Source organism: Chelonia mydas, chromosome 9 (assembly GCF_015237465.2).
Source record: "Chelonia mydas isolate rCheMyd1 chromosome 9, rCheMyd1.pri.v2, whole genome shotgun sequence".
In the NCBI taxonomy this organism is placed as follows: Eukaryota; Metazoa; Chordata; order Testudines; family Cheloniidae; genus Chelonia; species Chelonia mydas.
The window spans coordinates 81,263,224-81,283,379 of NC_057855.1; the positions used below are offsets into that span (position 1 = coordinate 81,263,224).

At 40.2% G+C, this 20,156-nt stretch overlaps 1 protein-coding gene across 3 annotated transcripts in view; it reads right to left on the minus strand.

Moving 5' to 3' along the window:
- Window positions 1–570: 570 nt before the first annotated feature.
- The window catches only part of ZDHHC15 (zinc finger DHHC-type palmitoyltransferase 15), a 40,711-nt gene continuing 21,125 nt past the window's right edge, over window positions 571–20,156 (minus strand). For 2 of the 3 annotated variants that reach the window (XM_037908124.2, XM_037908125.2), the window contains 5 exons: window positions 19,226–19,358; window positions 17,147–17,273; window positions 16,242–16,351; window positions 9,963–10,045; window positions 571–8,345 (listed from right to left, as the gene is read on the minus strand). In XM_037908124.2, coding sequence (XP_037764052.1) covers window positions 10,002–10,045; window positions 16,242–16,351; window positions 17,147–17,273; window positions 19,226–19,358 — 414 coding nt within the window. In that variant the 3' untranslated portion in view covers window positions 571–8,345; window positions 9,963–10,001. The remainder of the gene's footprint in view (window positions 8,346–9,962; window positions 10,046–16,241; window positions 16,352–17,146; window positions 17,274–19,225; window positions 19,359–20,156) is intronic. The other variant, XR_006283612.1, reaches the window with a different exon arrangement.

Below are 20,156 nucleotides of genomic sequence, written 5' to 3' on the forward strand. Positions count from 1 at the left end.
CTTAAACACAAGCTAAAACTCTGACACACTTTAAATGTAGTTCTAGCTTCTTGGTGTATAATTTTTACTGTAAAATATTTAAGTCCCTCAGCTTCAAGTGCACAACAAAACAGGGTCTTGTCTTACTGTAATTTTTTGGAATACCTAGCGCGAACAGTTTATTCTGAAAAGAGAAGCAAAAAAAGTTTTTCACACACAAGTGATAGCAACTGGATTGCCTGTTTGTAAAACTTGTACCTCACCTTAACATGGTGCTTAATATCATTCAAAAAATATCCCAACACTTAAATGCTGTAGTGTGGTGTACTGGTAAGCTTCCTGCCTGTAATAGGGTGGAATGGGAATTCTCCTCAAAAAGACAAGCTGGTGCAAGTATCCCTTCACCAGGGCAAAGGAGGCAGGAATTGAGCTTGCCACGTGTGCAGCTCCAGCAGTGAGATCTTCTCAAACCTCGCCTAGGTGGGATGAGCTATCACACCCTCCTATCCTCAGACAGCTGTTTCAGGCTCACAAGACTTGCCTGTGAAATGGTGCTCTGGACTAACTTATGGCCAATAATCAACATCAATGTAAAGCTAAAACAATTTTAATGCAGTTCTTTACTGCAATACAGTATAAACCATGCGATTCTCTAGTAAAAAAAACAAATAGTAGAAAACAATGCATAATATACAGTATTCAAACCATAAAAACTCCTTGAAAGTGCTACTGAAACTTACTAACACATCAAATATAGGGAATGTTTGTTGGCCAATAAAAATGGTGGTTTGTACAGAAAGTTTTTGTAAAAATCCATTTGACACTAAAAGCCAATGCCAGCATCGCTAATAAAAACTCTTGAAACTGCGCAAAAACATTCCCAATGCTGTCAGACTTTTCATAACATTATGGAAAACATTTGGCCCCCCTGTTAACATAAGGAAGTGTGAGAGATAAAACCTCATGCAGTTCCAATCTATCACAGTCTTAGCTGAACACTCCAGTAATCACTGAATCTGCAAGATGCATTTCAAAAAAAGCAAAGAAAACACACTTACTGGTATGAACATAGGGCCATATTGCGCCAGCAAGTAAGTTAGTGTGTATATGTAAGGCAGAACTAATTTAAATCAAATGGCAGTCCCGTTTAAAGTTGCTGACATGATATGGCTCACTATGCTAGTTTACATTAGTGCGAAGGGAAAGTTCTCTGCACTGGTTGTTAATATTGAAGGGGACAAGTGACAGTAGGTTTTCTCCCCAAGCAAAGCTTTCTGAGTAGTTTGGATAAAATGTTTAGTTTGATTCACACCTTCCGCAGCAAACAAAACCCATGCCTGTGCAGCAAGGAGTGAAGCTGACCAGTCAAAATGGATTCTGAAGTAGAGTAAAATATTAAACAAAATAACTAATGAAAAGTGAACTCCAACATGTAGGTTGCTTACATCTAACAGGTAAGTATGAATTTTTTAAAAAAGTTATTTTTGAAATGCTCCTGTTTTAAAAACTTAGGGAAGGAGGATCTCCCTTGACTAAATGATGGCTCAAGTCCGTCCCTAAATGAAGATGCACTGAAAACTTTACAAAAGAACTGGCGGAAGTTAAAATCGAAGCTCCCTGCGTAAATGAAGCAACTTACATTTTTATGGTACTTGGGGTTTGTCTACACACAAGTTATTCTGGAATAGCCATTGCACTTGAAATTCACACCCTACCTTATTCTAGAAGAACTTTCATGTGTAGACAAGCACTTAGTTTCCTTCACCCTTGTAGAAAGGCCCTGTCTGCACCAGAACCAGGGTGGTTTGTTGCACAGTTAGGATACCAGATGCCTGTGTCATGACTTTGCGCCATTTATAGATGCACCACAAAACAGCTTTAGGGCTCACTGAGCACCAGGGCCCAGAGGAGAAAGAAAAACACAGAGATACAGATTATGTGCTTTCCTTCCATGCAGGTGTGTAATAGATAATACACTGCAAAGGCTCTGCAGCTTTGCGAGTGGGGGGAAAGACACCTCTGTCGTCCAGGTTTGGTATAGGATTTGGTCACAAGTAAATGCAAAGGTAGTTACAAGTAGCAAAAAAGTTCTGTTTAGTAAAATCACCTTTGCGTTACATGGGCTGTTTGATATTAGCACCCAGTGCAAAAAGAATGCCTCTTCCTAAGCACAACTGGAATAAAAGAGCAAGAATGACCCTTTTGTCTATTTTAACAGTCGTATTTTTCTAATACCAGCTGTACTGCAGATGCTGCTGCAAACCTCAAATCCTGATATAGAATGAATACTTTAAACAGCATCTTTGCAGGCATAAAAGATTTTTGGTCTTACTTGAAATATAAATGTGAATACCATTTTTAAAAATTTCAATGTGTACATTCCAAATTGCAGACAGAAAACAGTAAAATAGGGATTTAAAAAAAATATTTAAGCATTCAAAAGAAGATACAGAAAATTGGATCTTGCTGCACTGAACAAAAAAACAAATCAGAATGACAAGGATGATGCAAAGATACCCATTGACAAATAATTGACATCAAACCAAGAAATTACATTGCACAACATTTTTTGAGAGCCCATTCCATCCACTCTCTGCATTAGTAACTGAAGGAAAAAATGCAGCTGGCTGAAAAATAATAAATTGTAAGTCATTTGCATGTGATCAGGAAGAAAAATTCTTTAACAAAATGGAATAAGAATGCCTGTAAAAACTAAAATGAACAAACGGATATCATCTTGGTGGACTGTTAATTATCAAAAAAAGTGAAACGAGATGAAATAAGAGGAAATGATCAGGAAAAGTACATATCTAATGCTCCACGTCTGAATTGGTTGCCACCCTCCAAGCTGCTAACAGAACATTAGTTTTAATGAAAAAGCAACTCTGCCATGCAAATGCTTTAATTGATGGTTTGTGGGAAAAAAACCTCAGTTTGAAATGTTCTGCATCAGAACACCTGCTGACAACTGAAAAATACCAATAAGAAGAAGACATTTTTCAAGTAGATCAGTTTGAAAACATTGTACCACAGACACAAAAAGAGAACGTGTAACTTTGAGTTGACTCAGGCCTAACAGGCAAGGGTCCAGCAATGTTTTGTTAACCAGCTTACAATTATTAATGATCAGTTCCCTTAACACTTCTGTGGAACAGTCAGCCATATGAATGGCAAGTCTGCTGTGCTGGCTTAACAACTGTACTGAAGGCAGTTGTTCCCTGAATGCATCTTTAAAATCTTAACTCCCCCATCCACATCGTTAGATACAAAGGAAGTATTTCCTGACAGGTTACATTCATATTGTGTTACAGACTTTATGCAGCTAGTCCTGTAACTGGTACAAAATTATGCTTTCAGCCTGTGCCAGAATACACACCTCCTACACTTGGAATACACTGTAGATTTTGCTGAACCACAGCTCTGGCCATTTCTGGGAAGTAAACATTCATCACACTATCATGCTAATAGAAAGCTTCCTAGTCCTTACTGATTACAGTACACCTACATGCAACAAGTACAGTCTATTAAAAATGTACAGAACTGAATTCCTGTTTAAAGGAATACAAAAACTTATTCTACTCCAAAAACATCTTACACTGATTCAGCAAGAGTCCAAATTTACAAAACAAACTGCAGTGCAGAGATGCTTACAAACACTAATTCCTTGGAGAGCAACTCACTGGCCAAGGAGAGGCCTTGTCACAAGACACCCTATGCAGACATCAATATGATGCCTTACCTGCTTGTTAGAGCAGGGTATCTGGAATGTAAAGAGGATAATTGTCAGTGGAATATTTTGGACTGTTATTCATAGGAGACAGGCAGCTTGACCGAATGATTCATATTACAGTAAAATCCACCCACAGCATTCTTTGTGCATGTGGTGACATTCAGTGGGGAAAGTGTTTATAGTACGGTCATTTTGGGCGGGGGGGGGGGGGGGGGGGAGAGGAGAGAGGAAGAGGAGGATAGGACAAATAAATGTTTCTTATCCGATATGAACACCACAGTCAGTATAAAATGGATCTGGGGCTGGGGGTACAGGGGAACGTGCTTTGCATGGGGAGGTTCAATACCCAAGTTTTTAGACTTTGAGCTAAATTAATGTTTAGTGTTTAACATTTCCAAAGAGACTTTAGGAACCCCTGTTAAGCTTTTCATCTTTAGGTCTCTGGTTTGAATTCAGTCCAGGTTGGTTGTGACTAAAAATTACTCTCTGATGGCTGTTTGGTGAATTACATAAATTGAATTCAGTGATTTCAATTCAGTTTCCACATCCAAAGCACAAAAAGCCACCACGGAGAGCACTAACTGGCAACTTGCCTCTCTCTGTCCATTCAAGCCTTCATTTCTCAAAGCAGACTGCCAGCTATTTTAGCCCTAGAGGTATTCCCTTTCGGGAAAGCTTGTACTGCTGCCACCAGTTTGTGGCTAAACAGTACACTGTGCAGGGCTATCAATCTGGCACCTTTCAGGAATATTGCATTCACACAATTTAAAAATAAACATTGGGACCTGCTAGAAGGATTGTGCTCCAAAAGTTTAATAGAGCTTTAACTCCTGTTTTCTGGGATTCAGTTTACAGTTGTGAAGCCCATTCTTTTCCTTGGCAAGAACAGACACACAACTGGATCCTGATGATATCATAGGACTTAAACATCTCTTTCTGTGATGCAGCATAAAAATATGCCCAGCAAATAGCACCTTTGAAAGAGAAAATGCACCCTTAAATTTAAAGGGCTATCAGAACGTTAAAAATCACACTCCAAGCTGAATATTTTACCAACAGTCTGTTTTTTCAGTGCATTTACTTAGTGCTTTTGATAGCGTTGTGTGCATAGTGCATTTCCCCTGATGTTTGTGCATGACTTTCCTACAGCAACAGGGAAGGAAGGGGGAAAAAAAAAACACTTTACAAAATAAATAGGAAACTGACTGTAAAACCACAACAAATCACAGGTAGTGTCGAAACTATTTAACTCAATTTTTATGGTGACTAGATTTCAAGCTGACAGAATCCTTTTTAATGGTGAAAAATACCAACTGAGAGTTATACACTTCTTAGTATGTCATCCTCTGTGACCTTAGGAGTAGATCTGTAGTCACGATACACCATCAAAGCAGGGAAACTTAAGTAGAAATATTGTATGAGGTGCTAGGCTTCCCCAAAGGACCTGGTTATTCATCTACATGCAGCCTTGAAGACGGCAGATGCAGAATATCTCTAGGGAAGGAAATAAAGGCACACTGTATCTCTCCATTTTTGGGCATAATTATGTTCAATACAGTTTTCTGTACTCAGCTTCTTTCTTGGGATGTAAAGTTTTTGCACAACTCCACTCTGTTGCATTGGACTGCAGCATCCACAAATTCGATCTGCAATCATAGTATGACCATTTCTTCTAAAAGCAAACAGGTTTATTTTGAAAACTGATTTTTTTGTCACTCAGACACTCCTGCTCTGTACTATATTTGTCACGCTTCACTTGGATTGAACTTCAGCACTGATTTGATTTGATTTTATTTTCTAAGCACATTTAGTTTTGAGCCTTGGTACTGATTTTTAAAAGTAGATTTTGAAGAGCTAAGAAACAGTTAGTTTCTGTTTGGACAGGAGACAGTCACCAAGTTACCTTAAAAAGGAGACCTGCAGCCTTACCTGGCTACAGAATAGCTTTTTAAATTAGAATATGTAAATTAAGCATGGAAATTTCAAAACAGTATTTCAAAATACCTGAAATTACTTAAGACTGTCCCGTTATGAATTGGACAGTTGTATAAACACTGATGGCCTGCCATTTTAGTGATAATTGCAACAGGAAATGCAGCCTGATGTGGTCTACCCAAAGAAGAAGGTCAGAGCTGCAGTCAGTGAGCAAACAGGAGCAGCTTCTATAGCTCCTTGTAGATACTCTCCTGCTACCACTGTACAGTTAGCTTTGGTAAGAAACGAAAGAATTAGATGGCTGTAAACAGAAAAACAAAACAAGAGATATAAGAACCTACCTAAAAAACTCCAGGAGTTCCATGTGGGTCTGGCCACAGCGCTGTTCTTCCTGCCCTGAAGGATACAATCAAGCTACCAGATAATATGCCAGCCTCCTGCTACAATCCTTAGCTTCACATTTTTATACATAGGGCATTTTAAAGAGTTTGTAGTGATTTAAGGGAAGATTTTTAAAGGCACAAACACCAGTTAGGTACCTAACTCCCATTAATTTTCAGTGGGAGTTAAGATACTTAACTGCATTTCTCCCTTTGAAAATCTCCCTTTAAACACATTTTGTATGAGATTAGGCAATTACTTTGATTTCATGGCTATCTTTCCTTAGTATTTCACAGAAAATAACGTAATGAAAGGAGCAAGCCTTTACAGAAGTTGACTATGAATGTATTAAAAGCAGTAATGGGCTTAAACTAAAGAAAGGCAGATTCAGATTTGATAAAAAAAAAATGTTGAGAGCCACCTGATAACAGAACAGCTACCAAAAGAGGTGTCTGAGGTCCCATCTGCACAATGTACAAATTAATTAGCTAACACACTCAAAAAAAGAGATGAGAAGAGAACCTACACTAGGATATGGATGTGTTCTGCAGTCCCACTTACCCCAGCTTCTAGGAGTTAAATTGGGTGTTTGTAAAATATGTTGCTGCTGAAAGCAAGAGTTCGATTACCAGCTCCAGGATTTAAATACAGAGATGAAAGACGCCTCTTCCAAAAGCAGTGATTTATATCTGTGACAGAAGGTGGGAGGAGGAGTGTTATGTACACCAGGTTCTTCCCCTACAATTTCCAGCTGCTGCTACCACTGGTATATCTTCCTCTCATAGCAGCAAGAGAGAAATCTCAGGGGGAAAAAGTCTATTCTGTAGACAAGGCCTTTGTCACTGAACATTTATCAAGCAGTTTCTCATCACATCCATACTTGCTGTTTCAGGAACTGTCCACAGGAAAGTAAAGACTGATACTAAATAAAAAGTTGTATCTAAAATGGTATATAGTGAGCAGAATGACTGATCTTATGACCTATGCTTAAGGACTAATATTAGTATTGTCCATACATTACTATTATGAAACAAGCATCTAATTTCCAGCATGGATGATGAGGGAGCTGTCAATCCTGAATCTTACAGGTGGAAAGAGAAAATTAAGACCTACCCCTAACATCTACGACCCAAACTCCAAATTCCATTACCTAGTATAAAATTCTTGATTGCAAAAGTAGTTTAAAAAAATCTGGAACAATGATGTGCAGTCAAAGGAATGCAAAGTAACTGGGAAATATGACCACAGCTTGGTATTGAAAAAAATCTTTACAGCCCCAGTCAATACATTTAATCAGGCAGAAGTTTGAGCTAATATAATACATCAGCTGCTGTGTTCAGCATTATGGGGCTAAAACCATCTTGGTTGAGGCTCCAATCACAGTTGCTGGAGCCATACATTCAATGCTAGTTTCTAATTTACCTGCTTCTAGATCAATGCTTATGGGGAGCTGAAAACAGTGATTAAAAACCTTTGTAATAGCGGATCCTGGTGGGAGAGGGAAGAAGAATGTGCTCTATGTGATTGTTAGATTCCCATACATTAGGCCTAGGAATTAAACGAAGTCATTATATTGTCTAAAATTCCCTTTAACATTTGAGTACCTGCTACAGGATTGTGCTTGAAGGCCAGTAAACTTCAAAATCCTACTGAGGATGATGCATTTCTAGACAGAAGCATCAGTGGCCTTGGCATATTCTTTAACCTTGCTTCTGCCAGCATGAGCAGGTATTTTATGCACATATACAGTTGCAAATGTATATGCATGTTATCTAAATATACACTGCACATACACACAAAGGGCTCTTCCAATTTAGGCCCTGATTTGGCAAACCTGACTCACATTGAGTAGTACTTACTCAAGAAATTCTGTTGATTTATGTGTACATTTTACTCACCGTGAGTAAAGGCTGAAGAATCGGGCCCAAGATAAACAGCCTGCCTGGGAATATAAAGGCTTGAAGTATTTTGAGATTTAGAGTGCCAGATGTTTGTAGCAATGGAAAGGACTGTGGAAATGCATTTACACCAACACTTTTCACCTATTACAGACACAATTATATATAGATATATTCAGGCCAGTCTGCCCTGGCCCACTGTCTATGAAACTGCTCCGCTCAGACATTAACTTTAAAACACCCTGAACTTGTAAAGCCCTGAAAGATCCGCCCAGCAGGTATTCTGGACAATCAGTCTAGAACGTTAGGATTCCAGTCAGATAATACTTCATGATGTTTTTTTATCCTGAATATTCATTTGCTTCCTGACCTTCAATTCTGAAGTCTGTGCAAAGAAAAGATGCTGGCTCCTGAGAAGGAAGCTGAAATTTAAAGGAACAAGAAAAATAAACTAAGCATTGTTCTGTCAGAGCAATTCACACCTGCCTGCTTCAGCCTTTATACTGGGTTCAACATTTATTATTTTAAATCATACAGACTTCAAGGAACACTTTGCCTTCTCACTAGCATTTTTGATGGGTGTAGGGCAGCAAGTGGCTTTCAGTGTTATCAAGATTCGCAACATTTCCTTCCTGGGTTGGTAGCATCGTCTTCCTCAGAAGAAAGTGGATGCATATTCAAAAGCTATAACAAGTAGTTTATCAAATAGTCTTAGGGCTTGTCTTCACGTACCACACTACAGCGGCGCAGTTGTAGCGCTTTAGTGAAGACGCTACTACACTGTCACCGTAGCAAATCTACCTCCCCGAGAGGCGGTAGCTTTGATGACAGGAGTAGCTCTCCCCCCGACATAGTTCTGTCTACCCCAGGGGTTAGGTTGGTATAACTACATTGCTCAGCGGCGTGGATTCTTCACACCCCTTGAGTGACGTAGTTCTACCATATAATTCTCTAGTTTAGACCAGGCCTTAAATCATCTTTTTGAAGTACAGAACTAGGTACTGGATTATGCTGCGTTAGCACAGAGTTTACAATTAACACTTTGAACAAAGTAAGGGTTAAACGTCCTCTGTCTACCCACGGCCCTACACTGCCCTACCTACAGAACAGAAAGAGAAGTAGATCTCTTGAAGTGGTGCTTCATTGCACGGTTCCTTTGCAGAGACTTGAGGAGGACACAGCTCATAACTGAGTGGAGCTGTGAGAGGGCATCCTCCCAATGTTGTGAAGGCCAGAACATATGGGAGCTAAGTTGATGGATCAGTGACATTCTGACATGAAGGACCTGACTCCTCTCCCAGCCCATGCCATCTGCTGTTATACCCAGGCCCCTCCACGGTGAGAAAAAGCCAGATGGGAGAGTCACTACTGACTTGAGCATTGTAAGCTACTGTAATTTAGCCCTGATTGCATGGAAGAGGAATTTACAATGTAGCATTGCTATTCCCAACTCCTCCACAGGCCCTACCCGCTACTTTTGGAAGTACATGAAACAGATCTTCATTCCTGTGGTCATGCGGGGGAGAGATGTGATTAAATCTTAGGGAATATACTGCCCAGCCACATTCCACCATCAAATACCTCACAACTCTTTGATCCTTTCCTTCAAGTTAAATGCCTTTCGGTGCTCTTATGGGGTTTGTAAACTGAGGGGGCTTCTCTGGGCTCTCTTAGCTCACACAAGTAGGTCAGAGATATGTAAAATTTATTTTCTAGATCTCTGAACAAGGAGAGAGAACACTGTAGGCAACACTCTGTGCACCACACTGACAGTTCACCACAGTCCTGGGAGGTTAAAAAAATAAAATAAAATAAAATAAAAAACCCCCAAACCCCAACCTCCATTACTTTATCTCACACTTTTCTATTCAAAGCTCTGTACAAACATACCATAATTAATCCTCAGAGTGTCCCTATGAGGCATTATTATCCTATTTCACAGAAGGAGATATAGACAAACAGGTTAAATGACAAGGCCTCAGAAGAAGTCCCATGTCAGAATCAGACTGTCTCAAGTCACCTGAAAACAAAGTGCTGACCTGTCTGAATGAGTTTTGTACCATCAGATTTGCAAACCGCTATGTCTCCATTTCTATGGCAAGAGATGAACCTTCATGGTAACCTATAAAATTGAAAACAAAATGGTTAGAGATAGATAGAATAGTGTTCATGTCATCCTTATGCTCTGAATACACCGTTAGCCATTAAATGTTATAGATAATTTTTTTAAGCACCATTTTAAACAAAATCAGACATTCATCCCCATCGGGGTAACCCTGCTGATTTCGAAACTGAGAGTTTATTTATTGACATTATCTGATTCACAGTCCATGCCACAGGCTTTAACAGCCACTTTGACAAGTAAAGATCTTCCAATTTTAATGGCATGGTTCAGGTCTGATTAGTTCAGAAAATTATATGGTCTTGCTGCTATTGCTCTGGATATAATCCAAATACTCAGTTACAGTACTATAGCACTTGAGGTGCTGGTGCATTGATTGGAAGGAAAGAGATGGCTAGAAAATGAGAGACTGCAAAGCAATATCAGTTGTGTCTCAAATACATGTGATAGAAGGGGATGGATGTAGCTGCATGGATTGCAATTTAATCCCTACAATGAAAAAAGAGGTGATTGGCTTTGTTTCAAGGATTTATGCAAATTAACTGATGATTTCTTAGGACAGGGAGGTTTCTCTTTATTTAATTCCTCCTGGTCAGAGCACTGCAGTAAGTTCCTCAACTGCAGTCAAGGCAATTCTCATGCATACAGTATTTCCTAATGAGTAACATTTAAATTGAAATCAGGTGCCTTCAGATATTTGAAGATTTATGTGATAATCTGTGTTTATCGGCTTCCAACTATGACAAAGAAAACAGTGGAATATGTGGTCAATTCAGGGGGAACTCTACTCTCATGATTATGCTCCCAAATTCACTGTACTACATATCCAAGTACTACATATATTAATTACATCTAGAATTTTGACTTGCCCTGAAACATACATTTAAATCCACCTGTGTGATTAGTTGTTAACATCATATACTACATAGATATTTAAAAAGTTCTTGTCCACAGCCTTATCTTGTTACTATAAGGGCAAACAGAATCCAAGCACACATAGGACCAACAAATTCAGGATTTGGATATTAAGCGCATTCAAGATTAATTTTTAGAAAAAATAAGATTTTATAATCTGCCAGCACAGGCCATTTGGGGGAACTTCCTGACTAGATAGATTAGAGAGAGAATATGTTTGTGAATAAAGGACAGCATTAATGAAATCAGAAAAATGCCATAACTTAAGAATTAAAGTGCATTTGAAAGTGAAGTGTTCTTGGTTTCTGGTTGATCAAGAAGCTCAGAATGTTTTTCATTCTAACTGAAATGCTACAATCCTTAGCAAATCAATGTACAAAAAAGTCAGAGCAAAGGTCAACACCCATTTCAAACCGAGAGGAACACAATCTTACAGTGAAGATAAAAGCAACTGAGAATATTCTTTTTCATACACCTAGTCCAGGTCATGGTGTTCCCCGCCTCCTGAATTTCAGTAACATGTCTCTTGTATTCAGAAGTCTCCCAGTTTCCCCTAAGATTGATTTTAAAACTATATCCACAAGGGGTTTGCCTTTGCCATTTTTGCTTTTAGCTTTAAGGGTCTGCTGGGTGTTCGCTTTGTTTATGTTCAGAAAAATCAAACCACAGCACAGGCAAGGATTGTAGTGTGGTGGTTCAGAAGGAGAACATTATACAGCAAAACTGGATCAAGTATTTTCTCTTTTCTTTTTTTTAAATTATCTCTGTGGCATGTCACTTCCTCTTCCTCATATGCCTAGAGGAGGGACTCCGATGATGAGAACAGCTCTTACTACTTCTACCAAAGTGCAGGTGCCTGACCAATCATAGGTGTGTGCTGCAGAAGCTCCAAGAGGAGAGAGACACCACTTAAATACATCACAGGAGGGATCATTCTGCTTTTGTGTTCTAGGAAGGAATTCGAGTCCCATTGATAGGGCCCTACAAATTCACGACCGTGAGAAATACGTCACAGACCGTGAAATTAGACTTCCCCCGTGAACTCTAGCTATTGGAGGGGAGAGGAAGGGGCAGGGCTGGGGGCGCTCCAGCCAGGGACTCCTATCTGTCACTGAGCTCCAGCTGCTAGTCTGCCGGGCTGGGGAGGGACAGGACTTTTTCTTCCCCTGCATGGCTGCTCTTGGGGGGGAGATCAGACCCACTTCCAATTACCTCCGCTGACTGCAGGAAGCTCCTTGGCTGCATTGCACCCTCATTGGTTTCAGCTGGGCTCTGAAGGCAATGCAGCCATGGAGCTTCCTGCAGCTTGGGGAGGTGCCCAGAGGTGGGTCTGATCTCCCCCCCACCAAACAGCAGTTGTTCAGGGGAAGAGGCCAGGACTGGATGCTAGGAGCCCCCGTGGGGGCACTCCCAGCAGTATGGGGGAAGATCAGACCCACCTCCACCTCTGGGAGCTTCTTCCAACTGCAGGAAGCACGGTTACAACAACCTGAAATTTCAGATGTCAAACTGACCAATTAAAAAACCTTCTGGCTGTGAAATTAACCAAAATGGCCCTACCTATTGGTGCTGAAAAAAAACTTCACCAAGTTTCAGAGCAAGATGATTACACACCATTTTCTTCACTGGGAAAGAGCCTAGTACAGGTCACTGATCATTATATGAGCACTACAATCATAAGGCTTGAAACTCAGATTTTGAGAGCTGACTTGGCAAAAGCTAATTTCATTCTTACGCATGCTTATGCTCATATTTAGAGAGCTAAGCAGACTTTTTATTCAGAGACCATAACACTTTGTAAAGGGTAGGGGACTTGGGAATCACTCCTGAAGGATTGATTTTTTTTAAAATTATCACAAATAGCACACAGAAGAACACCAATTTTATTTTAAAAAGTCCATCAGCAATGCATCACCGTGTCAGACAGATTAGCTTAACTAAAATATACACGTTTTAGCAGAAGCAGATGTTTTTTCAGCCCAGATGTACAAAGGCCATTTGAAATCACTTATCTGAACCAATGTTGAAATGAGCCTCTTCAGCTCTGTTTATGAAATCCTGGAGTGCTAGTGTCTGAAGTGTGCCTTGGACAAGGTTTCATGTATTTACTTTGCAATGACACATCCCCTCCACAATAAAACTTTAACACAAGCTAACATTAAACCGGGGACAGTAAGGCTGCAAGTGCTGTATAGTCAGAAATAAAAAAAAATAATACTGAGGTCTTATATTGCAATTTTCATCATTAGATCTCAAAGTGCTGGAGTCTTTAACATATTTATCCTCCCAACATCCCTGTGAGGTAAGGCAGTTTTATTATCCCTATTTTACAAATGAGGAACTGAGGAACAGAGAGGATAAGTGACTTGCCCAAGGTCACACAGGAAGTCTGTGGCAGAGCAGAGAACTGAACCTAGATCCTAGGCTAGTGCCCTAATAACTGGACCATCCTTCCTCTAGCTCCTTTCTGTGTTCTGCAAGTAACAAGACTGCACACACTTATAAAAACCTACATAAGCTTTATTTTTAAACAAAGCTATTGCTTCCACACAGGTCCCAAGTATGCACTGTTGAAAATGACTAAAGGGGGCTTCCCGGAAGTCAACTACAGCACGAATGGTCTTGTTTTAAGCCTGGAAATAGTTAACATGATACCAAAGATGAGCTCCTAATGAAAGCCTAGTCTCTATAGCACTAAATGTGCATTAGCAAGCTCTTCACCTATACTTGCTTAATTCACAAGTTATGGTTACACAAGAGTTTATTATGTTTTCACGATTCCTATAGGAAAAAAACATGATCCAATTCTTTAAATAGAAATCTGCTGAGCTTTCATGCCAGGATGGAATATCTATGCCTTTATTATTATACTTTCTAAACTTATATATGTGGCTATCCTTGCTCCATACAGTAAGCACCTGCCTCATGACACCAAGTGACAATATTCTGGAACCCTAAAACTTGGAGGGCATGAAGCTTTACAGGACACCGGGATGTGTTAATGCTTGTCATCATGTTTGAAGGCTGGAGTTTGGGGGTTAACAAGTACATGAGAAAAAAAATTGTGATTCAATAGGCAGAAGCACTGAATTATTTTGAAACTGTAGAGGTATCTTAACCAGAGCAAAAGCAAGCAGCGAGTGGATATATTAGCAGGGGCCTTTTCACAGGAGCACCATAGCATAAAAAGTGTGTCTATGTTTTTAGAGGTCCATCAAGTCTTATTTCCATCAATCCAAAAATTAATTTTCAATTAATCTGAAATTATAACTGTTGTACAAACAAGCCATTTCACTATAATTGCTGTAGGCACAAGTATTTCTTTAACACCAATTATAGCAGCATGGACAGGTTTGTTTAAGTACCACCTACCTTACAGTCTCACTTTGAGGCAAAGCATAATTGGGCATCCTTACTGACTGATTCACAGTGCCAAAATGCAGTTACTGTACATATGCATGTGCACACACACTCTGACATGTACGCTGGGTAAACTTCTCATTGAGCATGCACAGTTTCATGTCCCAAATAATTGTGGGTGCAAATAGTGAGTGAGGGAATATCTTTTATTGGACCAATTTCTGTTAGCGTGAGACAAGCTTTTGAGCCACACAGAGTTCTGAGACAATAAAAAAATATTACCTTACCCACTTTGGCTGCCTAATATCCTGGGGCCGACAGGGCTACAGCTACATTGCATACCTGGTGCAAAGAGTATTTACACATCTACGTATTTAATTTGTGGGAGCAATCAAATAGCTTGATGAAGAAAAGTCACCAATTCTGCCTGCAACTTGGGGGTGCAAAACTGCAAGTCCAATTATAGTAACTCCTCACCTAACGTCGTAGTTATGTTCCTGAAAAATGCGACTTTAAACAAAATGATGTTAAGCGAATCCAGTTTCCCCATAAGAATTAGTGTAAATGGAGGGGTTAGGTCCCAGGGAAATTTTTTTTTTTGACAGACAAGAGACATATATATGTGTGCGCACACACCACACACATACAGAGTGTGTGTGTGTGTTTAAGTTTTAAACAAATAATTTAATACTGTACACAGCGATGATGATTGTGAAGCTTGGTTGAGGTGGTGGAGTCAGAGGGTGGGATATTTCCCAGGGCATGCCTTACTGCTAAATGATGAACTAGCAATTGGCTGAGCCCTCAAGGGTTAACTCATTGTTGTTAACGTAGCCTCACACTCTACAAGGCAGCATGAATGGAGGGACAGAGACAGAGGCACACACCCTGTGTGCGGGAGAGAGAGATGCGCATTTCCCCTTTAAGTATGCAGACACCACTCTTAAGTACATTACCTTGTTAAGTTAATCAGCAAGCTGAGACCACAGCAGCTGCTGCCAGGAAGCTCCCTCCCTCCTGAGTCCTGTTGTGTGTCCCCCCTGCTCTATGGAGATAGGGTAAGCGGGGTGCAGGAGCAGGGGGGAGGAGGACATCCTGACATTAGCCCCCCTGTCCGCCTCCTCTCCTCCTGCCCGTAGCAAGCAGGAGGCTCTGGAGAGCAGCTCCAAGGCACAGGGCAGGAGCAGCACCTGGCAGTGGGGGGGAGGGACAGCTGAACTGCCAGCAATCGATAGTCTGCTGGGTGGCTGCTGCACAGGGAACTTAGGGGAGCTGATGCAGGGCTGCCGGTCCACCCTGGTTCCAAGCCCCCACCAGCTCGCTGCAACGGGCTGCTCTCCCTGTAAGCAGTGGACAAGGCAGCTGGCTGCCAAATGACATTATAAGGGAGCACTGCACAACTTTAAACAAGCATGTTCCCTAATTGATCAGCAATGTAACAACGAAACAACATTAACCGGGACGACTTTAAGTGACGACAGGTTTCAGAGTGGTAGCCGTGTTAGTCTGTATCAGCAAAAAGAACGAGGAGTCCTTGTAGCACCTTAGAGGCTAACAAATGTATTTGGGCATAAGCTTTTGTGGGCTAAAACCCACTTCATCGGAGTTTTAGCCCACGAGAGCTTATGCCCAAATACATTTGTTAGTTTCTAAGGTGCCACAAGTACTCCTCGTTCTTTTTAAGTGAGGAGTTACTGTATTTGTAGGAGCAGAGCTCCTCCTGCAAAATGAGAGACTCATTCCAAACTTGGGCCTTATGTTTGTTCTATTTCATTAACCAAGTCAGAGCTGTCAGAGACTTAGCCAACATGCTCTTTCATAAGAATAACTCTCATAGTGGGTTCTCAGTGACTATTTTTGAATCCACCCAACAGTTACTTTAGTTTAAAACACAGCTAAATTTCCTTTTGTGTTACCTTACCATGGTTCTCTTCATCCAGTCCGTCATCTCCCCACTGCTCTTCATTTGCTAGCAGTGGATTCTGAGCTTCACACAACGTTCTCATTGGGAAGGAATGTCCATCACCCTGGCTGGGGAGACAAAGGCAGAAAATAAGCTACTTCCGACTTGCTTCATTTGAAGGTTGAACTACAACTTTACTCCTTGCTTTGGGCTTGAGTCAAACCTAAAACAAGTCTTTGAATGTCCAGAGATTACTTTTAAAGGACTAAATTCTGGAAAATACTGGGTTCAGTTTTGGAACTTTGTTTTGACGGAAGCTCATAGACCATGTTTTAAAGTGATTTTGATCTTGAATTCTTGCTAAAGATCAGTGGGATAAAGATTATAGTCTGAATTCACTACTTGTGTAACTCAAATGGAGTTCAATTTAGCCCAATCATTTAAATATAATTAAGAGAGATAGCTAAATGTAATAGTTCGTGTGTGTGTGTGCGCACACGTGTGTGTGTATGCATGTGAGAGAGAGAGACTGACAGACAGACAGAGACACACACACACGCCAACAGAGAAGGTGCAGACCACCTGTACACTATGAAGCTGTGCTCCGTGGCAGTTTCATTCATCCATGTTAACAGGAAGCCTGGGGGGACAAGGCAAAGATGTTTGCTGATGGGTCTATGACTGCCTAACCACGTTCCAGTCAGCAGTACAGCTGGAGGTGTAGCAATGAGGCTGCAGCAGCTGTTGCTTAGGAGTGACTCCCTAACCACTTCTCAATCTACATGCGAGGACACCAGCTCCTCTTGATTCTTGCAGAACTCCGCAATACATACTGGTCGACACTCAGGCTGAGCCCAGGACCAGAATTTGGCCCTCAGCTTCATGGTATTGGCCTCTTTTCCACTGTTTTGGTTACCACTTACCTGGATACAATCGGTAGTAACCACAGCTTCTTTTCCTCTCCAAATACTTGCTGAAGATTCTTTACGAAGCCGAGATTGAATCCATTTTTATCTGGGCCATTTTGAAACACTGGAGCTGAGAACGCCTCTATGGACAGATGCCATCATAGGGGAAAAAATAAAAGAAGCAAATGTTATATAAAATATTTTATGCTGAGGCTCCAACATAAGGTGTCTAAGATTTTTCAAAACCTTGCTTTGTTACACATTAAAGTGATGACACTGTATCCTCATGGGAATTTTCAATGGACAAATCCTGAGGTCCCTTCCTCACTCATAAACTTCATCAAAATCAAAGGAAGCCGATTTAGACATTAGGAAAATAATACATATTTTAATCAATGCAAAGTAAATTACCGTCTTTATGCTATACAGTAGCCATCTTTGAGTACACTAAGCCAGTGGTTCTTAACCACCGGTACATGTACCCCTGGGCATACTCAGAGGTCTTCCAGGGGGTACATCAACCCATCTATATATTTGTCTAGTTTCACAACAGGCTACATAAAAAGCACTAGAGAGATCAGTATAAATTAAAATTTCATACGGACAGTGACTGGTTTATACTGCTCTATATACTATACACTGAAATGTAAGTAAGATATTTATATTCCAGTTGATTTATTTTATAATTATATGGTAAAAATTAGAATGTAAGCAATTTTTCTGTAACAGTGTGCTGTGACCCTTTTGTATTTTTATGTCTGGTTTTGTAAGCAAGTAGTTTTTTAAGTGAGGTGAAACTTGGGGGTACACAAGACAAATCAGACTCCTGAAAGGGGTACAGTAGTCTGGAAAGGTTGAGAGCCACTGCATTCAGCAAACAAACATACCACACCATGGACCAAAATGGAAATGTTACAGGAATGAATGTGGAGATCACAGCCATTTCTTTTTGCATGCCTGTAAATCTTTACATTATTATTTCTCTTATCTTAAAATTGATGGCATGGATTGGGTTTTGCAGATGAAACCCATAAAATAATCATAAAACCAATTAACGATGTTTTAATTTAATCCCCAAAACAAAAATTATAAAATGAAGTTTATTATTTAATGTGTTTAAACATTCTTTCATGAGACTTGCTCTGAATTTCACTGGAAAGACACAAAAATTGGGGAATTTCTAATCCGAAGACTGGAAGCATAAAACGGAAACAAACTCCCTTCTATGAACCATATCTCAAGTGTGGAAATTCAGAGTGCTTGATGAATTATCACTTATCTATTAAGAGTTAGGGTAGGATACACAGGCCCTGTGTTGAGAGATAAAAGCGGTGCACGGAGAAAATGATAAAATAGAGGGCATCAGAAACAGTATTTTTAAAGTTACCTTCTACACTGTTGTGTAGAGACCTGATGCTTCAGGCCAGCAAAAAGGCCTATGGATGAGTTCTAGTGCCCTTTGAAAACGAGTTTTCAAGGCAAACCTATACTAGGTCTGTGCAAGAAAGAGAGAGATTAATCTGTGTGTGGAACTTTGCTAAAAAAGTTTCAATTTTGTTTCAAGCCACTTTGTCACAAAATGGTAGTATCTGCATTGAAACATGTGATATTTGTGCTCTGATGTGAAACCTGATCTTCATCCAAATGCAGTTTCAAATTTTGAAACTTGGAAGTTTTTTGGCTCAAAAATCATGGAATTTCAGAAGTTTTTCACAAAACTGATCCAATTCCACATACCCCTACCCTCAATCACCATCAGAAAAGATGGATGTACTTTTGCTCAAATCCACTTGCTGTTTTACGGCCTACTCCAGCAAACACACGTGTAAGTAAATGTACTTACAGGTAGTCCCATTGATTTCAGTGAATAAAGTAATGCATAAGCATTTGCAGGATTGGGCCCTTCTATTTTACAGTATCCATGTCACCAATTTAGCTTTTGTCAACTGAAGAGGAAAACCCCCAGCAGTGTAAATTAGAAATCTTTTTATTTCAATGCTTTTTCAAATATTTGAATATTTGTTGGTATACCTAGAGGTGAACAGCACACGTTTTTTTAGAACACTGCTTTATGGTGTACACATGGAATCTTACCCAAAGTAGACCTGTTTCTACTGACGAGCCAGCAGTGGTAGCCAAAGAGAAACATCAGGCTTAGAAAGAACATGACTGCCACAAAAAGAAGGAAAAGGACATGGAACTTGGAACGTCCATTGGTCAATTCGTCCTAGAAATAAAAGCAAAAAAGGATAAAGGACATGAAAAAGAGGGAGAGAGAAATCTTGGTGCCTAAAGGAAATCAGACGTTACACTGGATCTATTTAGGATGTGTGGGTTTTTCAGACTTGCAGAAAAAAAGTCACCTCTCCCTACAATGAACAGACAAGACAAAGAAGAAATAAGCTGGCTCTTTCCCTCATCACTTCCAAAGCAGATATACAGTTGGGCTTTGCTATTAATTTTTTGTATGGAACAGGGCCAGTATGTTCACAGTCCCCCATATGGGTATGAGAAGTGTCTCCTATGCCCACAGTGAATTTGGCAGGCAACAACAAGTGCTTTCAAAGCCTGTTCACATTCTGCTGAGTTTCCTTTAATCTTCACATTTTCCTGGATGCACATTAATATGCTGCCATCTTTTCCAATGGCTACATTCCAATTTAAGAGATCAGAAATTTGAACTCCCTCTCTCTCAGCTACAACAGCAACAAGCAGGTAAATCAAATGCTTGTGACAGATGTCTACAGTTAGTAAAAGCCCAGAAAATCTTACAGGTGGCTGAAATGCTTCATTTCACATGTTGGAGCATGAGGACCTCTCTGGCACTTAATTCCTGCAGTGTAAAGACAGACTGTACCTACCCCTTGCAAGTGAGCAAATGTGCAAAAGCCTTCCTCCACCTTACAAGTCCTACATAACGTAAGGGAGAGTTACAAAGCCTTTGCCCTCCCGAGTACGTGGACTAATTCCCATTAGTGCCCCACAGTGGTGACTGGGTTGGAGGTATGGTTTACAGCACCATCTG